Here is a 12,947-nt window from a genome sequence, read left to right as displayed (position 1 = left end):
TTGCATATAGATTAGATCTACCGCCAGCTCTAGCAGATAGCCATAATGTGTTCCACATCTCGATGCTGCGTAGATATGTGTCAGACCCATCTCACGTCCTCAAGTATGATACGATAGCACTCCAATAAGACTTGAGTTACGAGGAACGACCGGTTAGCATCTCAGATAGAGGGATGAAGGAATTACGGTCTAAGAGTATTCTGATAGTCAAAGTCCTACGGAGTAATAGTTCTGAACGGGAGGCAACGTGGGAGTTAGAGGAGGACATGCAAGCTCGGTATCCAGAATTTTTTGGTAAGTAAATTTCGGGGACAAAATTCTTTGTAGTAGGGGAGAATTGTAGAGTCCCAGAATGCTTACTTAGCTAGCTAGATAGTTAGTAGTAGTTTGTAGTATTTTAGATTTTGTGGATTTTGGTTCAAAACGGGACTTAGTAGTAGGGCTCATCGTATTACTCATTTCATCATTGCCAGTGCTGCCATACTTATTACACATATAAATGGAGGAGAAAGACGGGAACATGGCAAACATATCTGAATGGTCAACTCTGACCTAGCCCACACTAGTGGGATGCCATTATAAGCCTTATAGACCTATGTCTTCTTTATTGAACTTTCTTAATTGCGTCATTGAAACAGTGGCACCCTTTTCAACATCTTATTATCACTTTTCTTAAGCCTTGTTGTCATTAAAATGTTTAACTTTACATAATACTTTTCATGGCAATTCATAACTTTTCTCATATTCTTATGCATGGTCTTATATCACATAATAATGTATCACATAACTGTACATGTGCAGAGTCCCAAAATGTTTACTTAGCTAGCTAGATAGTTAGTTGTAGTTTTTAGTATTTTAGATTTCGTGGATTTTGTATCAAACCAGGACTTAGTAGGACACTCGTAGCAATAATTATGAATTTTATAAGTTTAACCTATAGTTTAGAAATATTAATAATAACATAAGGTTTGATTAATATTTTTTGTCATAGAAATATTTTAATTATAATCTAAGGTATAGAAAGAATTTTAAGAGCATGACACTTGTCACAATCTTGTTTATTTGAGGATTTGAGCATTTTAAATGGATAATTCAATAATAGAAGTATCTAGAAGCTCTAGAACCTTCCAGAGCCTGCTGGAATCATATATTACTCAGTCAAACCTGATTAATCAACTCTAATTATCCTAAATTTTTGCAAAAATGCATTTAAACTATCTACGTATGCCGACATATCGCAGCTTTAGAGGCAATATATCGCAACACGGGAGATACGAAAAACACGTTGACTTCACACGAATGAAACCACGAACACTCCTGATATAGGGTCAGGCGATATATCGACCCTAGGTGTAGTTTTTTGAACTCCAAGGAATCCGAGCTTGATTCATCCCTTAATCTTTTGACTTGCCTCTGAACGATTTTGACTGACTCTTGAGCACCTGTTGAACGGATATTCAAATATTTCTCATATAATATTCATTATTTTATTCAAGCCAAAAGAAGATATTTTCATTCCTTGAACTCTATAAATAGGACCTAGTACTGAGCATTTTCTTCATTCTTCAAGCGGTGTTCAGAGCCTTCCAGCTGCTAGGATTTCTATAGAGCGATACACTTGGGTTTTGGAGATAAAAGCTTTACCATCTTAAGCTTTATAAACACTTGGGTAGTGAAATAAAGATATTGAGGTGTAGATCGGTTCTAGTTCATCCAAGGTAATATTATTCATAAGTTCTATTCTTTATGATTCCTCAGTTTTCCTTAAGTTCTTTTAGATCCTAACTTCTGTTTATGGTTTTGTGGTTAGGTGTTTAAGTTCTTAAACATTAAGGTTCTCAGTAAGTTTCCCTCTTTGATGGTTTAGTTTCCTTTCATCTTCTTTTCTATAGATACTCATATGTTTTTATGTTGATTTTAGGAATGTTCCAAATCCCGTCCTTGTTCTCAAATATCCCGGTTGTGGTAAGGACAATAGGATAGATTTTATGTTATGTTTATGTTATGTCCTGTTTATGTTTTGATATGTTTATGTTACGATATGTGTATTTTATGATATGTATAGAATATGTTTTATAGTTTTTTGGCATATGACTTGTTTAGATAACAAGCCCCAAGAGTGTGTTTTACAATCCTTGGGCATATGATTTGTTTAGATAACAAGCCCCACAAATTTATATGACTAGTTTAGATAACAAACCCTAAAAATTTATGGGCATATGATTTGCCTGGCTAGAAAGCCCCAAGAAGTATGATGGCCATTGTAATAGATGTTTTTATAGTTATATGTTTTATAGTATATGTTTATGATATAGTCTTTTGTTTATGATTTATGTTTTATGTTGTTAGTAGATTTTCCTTGCTGGGCATTAGGCTCACTCCATTATTTTTAGTGTGATGCAGGAAAATGATTATGGAGGCGGAAGGATTCTTGGCAACTTGGCTTGTGTGTTAAGGATGAATGGATTGAGTGGACTACATGTCGATCGAGGATGACGTTTATTTTAGTCTTTTGAAATATGTTGTCTTTTGTAATTCTGCATTTAGTTTTGAACAATTGATTTAAAGTTATGTTTTATGTTTTATTAAATAATGGGTACCCATACCACATTTTATATTTTCTTTGTAATTTGCACAACATTTATTTTGGAGTTTTAATAAAGTTATTATTATTTATTATGTATGTTGTTTTCAAAGTAGTAGCTATGTCTAGTAGTTTTGATGGTCCAAGGTCTTAGAAATAGTTGGGTCATTACAACATGCCATGCACACATGTTGATGCTGAAGTGCCAATGTTCATGTTCATTATTCATGTTTGATGGTATTAAATCATGGTACTGTAACACATCTCATAAAACTCAAAACATCTTTAGTCATAATATATGAAGCTTTGGGTTGGTGGCGTTGGTATACCTTAATGTAAAGTTATGGCTCAAGTCTAAGTTTTCCAGCCTAAAACTTAAAGGCTTAATATATCATAACATGTAACAAAATCATGAACATAGAAGGTAATCCACATATTCATCAACATGAGAACACATACTTGCACATAACTCAGATCAAACTTAACCAATTAAGACTACTTTCGCATATCACAAAATTCATCTATTATATGTCATACAATTCATACCAAACATAACTCATATAACCATTCATTGCATACTCATCATATGCATCATCATCCCATACTCATTGACATACATAATCAATGTAGTCATGCATCTCACACTTAAGCACAAAAGGTGAAATTTACTTACCTTAGGACCTTAGTTTATTTTAAAACTGCTCACCAAGAGTCAATCAATCTAATCCATACAAATCATATTCAAGGTACATCATTTATTAAATTCTATCAAAATCATAAATATACACTATTGATAGTGTATATGTAAGAATGACCTAAACTATTTACTTTGTAAAACGTCACTCAGTTTTATTAGAAAAAGAATATCATTTTAGAGAAAATGTTATGTGGGGCCTTGTCAAAATATGCACTTTGGGCCCAATAGTTTAAAATAAAAATATAGTGTCTTTATGCAATCTTAAAAAAAAAAAGTCTCACTGTGATGTAATGAAAACATACACCATAACATAAAAGTTCATAAACTTTGCTGGCGTTTAACTAGATCATTAGACATCGGAACTCCTCACATCACAGTGCGTGCTAGGAAGAAATCCTATTGCCTACCTGAAAGGGGGAAAGTAAGGGGGTGAGCTAAATGCCCAGTAAGGAAGTACAAATAAAATACAACAATTTACAAGATACACAAAGAAATCTATGTACATATCATAAAGTCATGGAACATCATAATAAATCATAATCATATTATATTCATATCATAATCATAAGACTTCATAAACATAAGCATAATCATACATCATGTGATCATGACACCCCTATTGTCCATGTCACATCATGAGTTAACCAGCAAAAGCATAAACAGGTAAAACCTCCTCTATGAGGTAAACGAGAACTCTGGTCCTTGAAAAACCTCAGCGCGTCCACTCTATAAGTTACGTTGTATCCTTAGTAACTCCGTTGTTGTCTCGCATTCAGCACGCTAACAATCTACTGCTTTTCGTACAACATACAAGTAGATATACAAAAACTCATATCATAACATAGAAGCTCATACTTTTCATAACACATTAGCTTACCATAGCTCATACTTTTCATAACACAATTGCTTACCATAGCTCATGCTTTTCATAACACAACAACTCTTGCAACATATTAGTTCATACTTTTCATAACATGATTCATAGAAAATTCTAACTAACTTCCTTACCTTAAGTCCAAGCAAAAATAAAGTGTGAGGTACTTCACAACGAGCCCAGAATAACAATCAAAGGTTTGTCTTAATATCAAGTAAGATTACACATGCCCAACAAACATACCCAATGTGTGCATGGGCCATGCACACGTGACACATGTTGCACCACACTATAAGCATCCAATAATTTCACATAAAATAATAAAAGGATAATCTCAAGTCTACTATTGAATCCTCAATGTTTGCAAAAATGAAAATCATGCACTTAATCAAATGGCATATATTTGAGCATAAAACTAAATTTCATGCGACATGCGTACGTGGGAAAGTCTTTAGAAAGTGCGTGAAAGTTGGTAGATTTTAGCCCTTTTTTAATACTTAGAAATCGCGTAAGATTCTATTAAACAAATATCTTACCAACCTGATTTTTACCGCAAGGTTATACTAAAATCGCTCTTTAAAATATAAATAAAAGGATCATTTCATTTTTAGTTGTCATTTCTCAAAATATTACTCCCATTTACTATTCTTAACTTAAATAAAATAATTACAAGTATAGTTCCCTTTTTCTATTTCTTTTTCTCCCAAAAACAAAGTTCCTAATCTACTCCATGTTGGGAAAACTTATACAAGATCCTTATTTATTTTCATGTAGATCTAATATTAAACAAGTTAATATGATACAACCTAGAACATGTTTCTAAAATTTAATTCAAAGAGAAATAATGATAAGAATATTTACATTATACGCAGCGGAAGGAATGAGTCCTTCCTTCAGGTTCTCTAACCCTTGTATCCTTTCTGTCGCAGAGTATTACCAAGAAACTGAACCGATCTTCAATTTTCTTCACAGTCTTCCAAAGTATCCTTAGAATCACCTAGATTAGAGTGGGAAATTCTCAACACATGAGATAGATACAGAGAGAAGAAGAGAAAAGAACAATAAGGGTTAGAAACAGACTTATGTTTAGAGAGAATCTAAAACCTATCAGAAAAACCAGTGTTTGTCATCTGATTTCAACTCTCACTTAACATTTCTTTTAAAGACTTAGTTAGGTCATTTATTTTATTAAAAAATCAATAAAATAATAGCCAATTAACAGCCCAAGGTCGAAATTATCATGGGCTTTCGGCCCGTGAAATTTCCCATTTGATTATAAGCCTGTTGGACTTAAAATTAAGGCCTGTATTATTTTTTATTGATTTAATTAATTGAATAATTATTTAAATTCTTTATCAAATTAATTATTAATAATTTGAACCTTGATTTAAACTTATTTATTAAGTTAGATACCAATTTATCTTAATTAATAAATCTTCCATAATTTCTCTTTTCTTTTCTAAATTGTATAACTCTGTGAAACTATCCAAAATTGATCTGGTCAACTTTGATAATTCTAATTGATAATTAAATCAATTAATTGAGAGTATCTAGATGATTTTATCCAAGGTACAGTGGGGACCATGGGCCTATGAAATCAAGCTCCAATAAGTTATCATAAATCTAACAAATAAATTTACTAACTTATTAATTCCTCGTGACTCCACTAAAGACTCGGAATTACACTCTTGAATTCATAGAACGCTATATAACAAATATAGATACGTTATTAATTATCCATTGTTACAACCATAATTGTGAGTCAATCCTCTATAGACGGTCTACAATGAGATGGGACTAAAATATCGTTTTACCTCATCCTTAAAACATTTAGTTCCTTGTAAATGATATTTCCGTAAACTAATATTAATTACTAAAATGAGATCTCTATCATTTAGCACCTTGAACCAAAATAAAAGGAAACCATCATTTCACTTCTTTATCAAAAGCTATAGATGTTCATAATTATGATTAACACTGCCACTCAATTATACTACCAAGTTTCCAAGATGTAAGTGTGGGCTAGTCCGTAGGGTAAGTTGGTAACGAACAAGTCAAAGAGCTCAAATAATACAATCAGTTAGAATACTAACCACTCAGAATTGAGATTGAATTGATCTATGGTCAACTATATGATATGAGTAGAATAGATAATAACAGTATGTTTACTTATCCTATCTACTGTCAATATCGGTCCAGTCCGATGTCACAAATACATCCGAACTTATCTACTTTGCTAATGTTCTAGAAAGAACATAAAACTTTGATGTGTAAGTAGAACATATCGTAGATTGGCAAGTCAGTGTAAATCCTGTGCACTGACTAATCTTGGGACTAACTTATTTTGAACATATAATCATATTTATATTCCACTATGATTACGTCACTATAAATACGATTAGTTATATGCTCGGGATTTAATAGAAGTTTATATTAAACAAATAATCATGAAAATAAAACATGTGAGCAATGTGATTGACTAAGTCAAAAAATGATTTCTATTCTTTTATTGATAATAAATGAGATTACAAAGAAATTGGGTTTTAATTAGGGCATAAAACCCCAACAAACTCCAACTTGCACTAATTGAAACTAATGCCTCAATTATAATAATCCCATTTCTTTGATATGCTTATCAAATGTAGCTTCTGGTAGCGTCTTTGTACACGGATCTGCAAGATTGTCTTCAGATTCAATCTTCATAACCTTCACATCTCCCTTGCCCACATATTCTCAAATAATGTGATACTTCCTTTCTATATGCTTACTCCTCTTGTCACTACAAGGTTCTTTTGAGTTGGCTATCGCTCCTTTATTGTCACAAAAAACCACAAGAGGTTTATCCATTTCTAGAATAACACCAAGATCCAAATAGAACTTCTTTAGTCAGAATATTTCCTTAGCTGCTTCTGATGTGGCTATGTACTCAGCCTCGATGGTGGAATCTGAGATTGCAGACTGCTTTACGCTTCTCCATATCACAGCTCCACCCCCAAGAGTAAACACCATTCCAAAAGTAGACTTCGTGTCGTCGACATCAGTCTGAAAATCTGAATTGGTGTAGCCTATAGGGTTCAGAACACCACCCTTGTAGACTAACATATAATCCCCAGTCCGCCATAAATACTTCAAGATATGTTTAACTGCTATCCAATGTTCTAGTCCTGGGTTTGATTGATACCTATTCACTACTCCCACTACATAGCAGATATCTGGTCTAGTACACAACATGGCATACATCAGACTTCCAACTGCAGATGCGTGAGGAACATTTCTCATTGCATCTTTCTCTTCAGGAGTCTGGGGAGACTGCTTCTTTGAAATATGAATTCTATTGCGGGACGGTAAACGTCCTTTCTTGGAATTTGTCATTGAGAGTCATTCAAGCACTTATCTATGTAAGCTTCTTGAGATAGAGCTAAGAGTCTGTTCATTCTATCCCTAATTATTTGGATACCTATAACATAACTTGCTTCACCCAAATCCTTCATCTGGAATTGAGTGCTCAGCAAATTCTTCACATCTGATAATTTCTTAACATTGTTTCCAGTGAGTAAGATATCATCTACATAAAGAACCAGGAATACCACTATTTGATTTGCCTTCAGCTGGTAAACACAAGGCTCATCAATATTTTGTTCAAAGCCATAGCTTTTCATTATTTCATCAAACCTATGATTCCAGGAACGAAAAGCTTGCTTAATTCCATAAATGGACCTATTCAACTTGCACACTTTCCTTTTTGTCTAGCTAATTTAAAACCTTCTGGTTGATCCATATAAATGAATTCGTCAAGCTTCCCATTAAGAAAAGCTATCTTAACGTCCATTTTCCAGATCTCATAGTTGAGAGCGGCTGCTATGGATAGGAGGATGCAAATGGATTTGAGCATGGCTATCGAACTAAAAGTTTCCTCATAGTCCACGCCTTCTCTTTGGGTATAGCCCTTTGCCACTAATCGAGCTTTATAAGTCTTGATATTTTCATCAACACCTCGTTTCTTCTTGTAGATACACTTGCACCTAATGGCCCTAAAGTCACTAGGCGCTTCCACAAGATCCCAGACGGAATTTGAGTACATGGACTCCATTTCCTGTTTCATGGCTTCGAGTCATAGTTCCTTTTCAGGGATAGCCATTGCCTGTTTGAAAGACAATGGATCATCATCACCAGTGTCACCAACAACCATATTGGTTTCACCATCCAAACCATAGCGAACTTGGTTCCTAGAAACCCTCCCACTATGACGAGGCTCCATGACTGTTTGCTCAGGAACAATGGTACTATCTTCATTCAAATCGACTTGCGTCAGTTGGACATGAAGAGTTGGAATTTCATCATCAACTTGCGTTGATGACGATGGAACATTGCTTGGAGTCAATTCTTTAACCATCTCCTCTAAAACTACTTTGCTGAGCGGTTTGAAGTTTTGGACATAGTCATTTTCCAAAAAAGTAGCATTCATAGAAGTAAACATTTTCTTTTCTAAATGACTATAGAAAATTCCACCCCGAGTACCTTTAGGATAGCCAACAAACATGAAAAATTCAGTTCGTGGTTCTATCTTTCCCTTCTTTTTCCTCAGGACGTGGGTGGGACACCGCTAGATTCTATAATGGCATAAACTAGGTTGACGACCATTCCAGCATTCTAAAGATGTTTTGGGGATTGATTTAGATAGTACGACATTGAAAATGTCATTCGCAGTTTCAATTTCATGACCCCATAACGAAGTTGGTACAGTTAAGTAACTAAGCATGCATCTAACCATTTCTAATAAAGTTCTATTTCGGCGTTCCGCTACACCATTTTGTTGCAGAGTACCCGAGGCAGTAAGTTGTGATAAAATCTCAAGTTCAGTTAAATGATCTTGGAACTCCATATCCAAATATTCTCCACCCCTATCAGATCACAGGATCTTTAAAGTTTTACCTAATTGGTTATGAGCCATTGCTAGGAATTCCTTAAACTTTGAAAATGTTTCTGATTTCCTATGCATTAGGTAAAGACATGAGTATCTAGAGTAATCGTCAATGAAAGTGACGAAATACTCAATACCACCCCTGGCTTGTACATTCAAAGGTCCACAAACATCTAAATGACCAAGTCCAAGTGGGTTTTTGTACATATCACCCTTTTTAGAGAATGGACGTTTGGTTAGTTTGCCTTCTAGACAAGATTCACAGATAGGTAATTCACCTAAGGTGAGTTCATTCAAAGGCCCTTGAATCCTATCATATCAAATGTGACCTAGTCTCAAGTGCCATAAATACGTCATATTATCGTTATCGATCTTTTGACATTTATTGGTCCTAGGTTTAGCTACTTTCAATAAATCATTGTTAAGAGCGAGGGGTTCATTACGTCGTAGAATATAAAGCCCATTTTCCAATCATGCAATACATAATTATGATCTATTGAAAGAAATAGATATATTAGAACTTGTGAGAGTCATAACAAATTGTTCTAATTGCAACATGGACACTTAAATTAAATTTCTACTAAAATCCGGAATAAAAAATACATCATTAAAAATGTATTTCCGAATTTCAGACGAGCTCTTCCTCTAGCTTGGACCGCAATGAACACTTCGTTCCCAACTCTAAGCTTTAAGCCGCCTTCATCCACTTCCTCCCATGATTCAAGAAGCTGCAAAGAGTTACAAACATGGTTAGTAGATCCAGAATCAATAATCCAAATGGATTTATCATTCTCTAGAACACATGTTTCCAAGATAAATGAACTATAATCATTACCTTTATTTTTAGCTACTAGAAACTTGGGGCAATCCTGTTTCCAATGCCCCTTCTCTTTGCAGTGAAAACACTTACCTTTACCTTTCTTGTTTTTCTTGTTCTTCCCCTTAGGCGTCTGTGCATTTGGTTGTGCACTCGTCTTTACAGCCTTTGCAGGCTTGGGGGTGTTGTTTTGTCCACCTTTCCTCTTTTTTCTAGCTTTCGAAGATGAAGCTTGGTTAGCTTCAGCCTTAGCTGGATCAGCAGCAGTAGTAGTAGTTGTCTTCTTTTATCCTCCCTTACTTGCTCCACCCATGATAGACTAAAAAATCTGAAGCTCGTTCATGAGCTACGTCAGACCATAGTTGATTTTATTCAACACATAGTTGGTGGTTAATGGTAGGAAAGCTAGAAAGAGACTGTTGAGGATTAAGCCAACTTGAGTTTCCACATCTATTGGTGCTCCATGCAGTTTAGCTTCTTGAAAGTAGTTTTTCATTTTGATCAGATGATCGCGGACATGTTGAGATGGTGCAATCTGAGCATTAGCATATTTCTTGGTGGCCTCAAAACGAGTCTGCGCTGACTTGGTACCAAACATGTCTAGGAGCTGATCCATGATTTCGTAGGCCGTCTCGACATACTCCATCTTTGTCTTGAGAGTGTAAACCATACTAGTAAACATGTAGTACCACGCCTTGTTGTTAGCTGCCTGTCAACGCTCATACTTATCCCTCACAGATTTGGTAGCTCCTTCAGCTCCGGGAATTCCTCAGTCATGACGAACTTGGAGTTGTCACCAATGGCTACCCAGTTCGTCCATTGAACCCCTATAAATAAAGGGGAAAATAATGGATTTGGGACAAGACTTTTTATATAAAAACTCTACGAAAATTGTCTTAAACAATTTTTCCAGAGATCATAATACAATAACATAGACTCGTGGACTAGGTAAATTTGAATCACTGAACCACATAAAAATTATTTAGTAATCATTACTTACGGTTTACCAAAAACTTATTTCTATATTTCGGACTTCTTAGTCCACTGTTGACGAAAACCCGTGTCAACATGAATATACCTTTAAAACCATTTAAAAAATCTTGTAAATTAGATATTTATAAATTCAAATATCATTGTTATAATAATTTTTAATGCATAATCTTCATTTTTTATTATTTATATATATATATTTGAAAACACATTACTCTTTTTTTTATCTCTAACTTATAATAACAAACATTATAAATACATTATATATATATATGGAAAAGTTCTCAATGGTTATTACCCACACATGGATACCTAGATAAATGTGCAAATATGCTGACATGGCATGTAGGTGACTTGGTACATCAAGTTACCAACAAGTTACCAATAAGTAAAGATTCTTTTTTTTTGGCATAGATTCTTTTTTTTTTTTTGCATTAATTTCGAAATTGGCTTTTTTTTTTTTGGTCATTAGGAATGGTGATTCCAACCAATAAGAGGTAAGCTCTCTTTTCAAGTTTTGAATTAATTTAAAATTTTAAAAATTAGGGTTTCATAATAAATGCACACTCATTTCTTAAACTCTCTATTCTTCTTCTTCTTCTTCTTCTTCTTCTTCTTCTTCTTCTTCTTCTTCTTCTACATTCAAAGTAAAAAAATAAACATAAAAAAAATCAGAATTTCACCATGATTTTCGTGAGCATGTGAAGGAGAGAAAGAAGAAAAAAAAACGTGTGAGGAAAAAATAGAAAGGGAGAGAGAGAAAACGCATGGGAGTAGAGGGGAAGGGGATGAAGAATAAAAGAAGTAGATCTAAAGATTTAGAAGGAAGGGTTGGAAAGAAGAGACAAATTTTTTATGATAACTCATTGTCTCCTAATCGAATCAGGTCAAAATTGCTTTTAGATCGCGCTCGTCGGTATAGATCTCCTATGAAAATTTTGGAGTCGTCCTCTTCAATGTTCGAAAGTAGAACTCGGCGTTGTCTTCATAGTGAATCTTATTGTTCTTTTTGTAAGGTAATATCTTCATATCTATATATGTGTCTATGATTGAGATCTCATTTTATGTTTATGTTAGAACACTTCGATTATATTTTTCTAAACTATTTTTTCTATTTAAAAATTAGGAATACGAAAACCATGTATGTGTAGATGAGGTAGACCATGATGTTCCTATCCCACCATGGAGTTTTGTCATACCTGATGAAGATGGTGATGCAATGACCATTAATATACCATCAGATGTAAACAAAGGGAACCTTCAAATTCCAGACCATGTAAAATGTGTATGTATTATTTTTTTATTATTATTATTATTTTAATTATTTTTTAAATTTTATATTAGTTTATTTTTTACAGGTTGGGGTGGCAAAAGTAAATGCTTTGCTCACAATGGTTGTTGGTTTGCAAAATATTTTAATTACAAAGATCCTTGAATCTAGAGATAGGTTAAATGGTTCAAATAATATTATCCATCAACTTCGTCGTCGTCTGGTTGGTATATCTTAATTAATTTCAAAATTTTACAGTATGAAACATTATCTGGTTGGTATATGTTTATCTAATTTTATTTATTTATTTATTGTTTTGTACAGCAACTATGTGAAGCATCTCAAATATCTGAAGACCATAATCAAGATATCATTGATAGTAGCAATGTAATCAATAAATAGGGAGATGTGGAGGAGTAATTTGGTTTACTTTTGTATTTTTATATTGTTGATCGAAATAAGTTTGTTTAATTTCCAATGTAGCATTTTAAATATTATTTGGTGCAAGTATATGTAATTTCCAATGAACTAATTGAAATATATTTTTTTAATTTCTTTAATGTATTAAATTTTAATTTCGAAATTAGTATTTCAAATTTGAGATTTTATTATTTAAATCTTATATTGGAAATCACAACAAATTGATGATTTTTTATGTACCCTAAAACAATGGATGACTATTGGTTTTTCTAACAATAATAGAACATCAAAACAAAAATAAGAAATAAATATTTCCATATTACAGTATAAAATACAAATTTAAAAAGAAAAAACAACTTTGATTTATGCCAAAC

At 33.5% G+C, this 12,947-nt stretch overlaps 1 protein-coding gene across 1 annotated transcript; it reads left to right on the top strand.

Moving 5' to 3' along the window:
- The first annotated feature begins 11,332 nt into the window (after positions 1-11,332).
- Positions 11,333-12,566, top strand: LOC133816512 (uncharacterized). The gene is made up of 4 exons (XM_062248966.1): positions 11,333-11,899; positions 12,010-12,168; positions 12,242-12,376; positions 12,478-12,566. The coding sequence occupies exons 1-4, from the start codon at positions 11,651-11,653 to the stop codon at positions 12,553-12,555; spliced, it is 621 nt and encodes a 206-aa protein (XP_062104950.1). The 5' UTR covers positions 11,333-11,650; the 3' UTR covers positions 12,556-12,566.
- The last annotated feature ends 381 nt before the right edge of the window (positions 12,567-12,947 follow it).

The sequence above is a fragment of the Humulus lupulus genome, chromosome 2 (genome assembly GCF_963169125.1).
Source record: "Humulus lupulus chromosome 2, drHumLupu1.1, whole genome shotgun sequence".
NCBI classification, from domain to species: Eukaryota; Viridiplantae; Streptophyta; class Magnoliopsida; order Rosales; family Cannabaceae; genus Humulus; species Humulus lupulus.
This window is presented reverse-complemented; position numbering and strand designations above follow the sequence as displayed.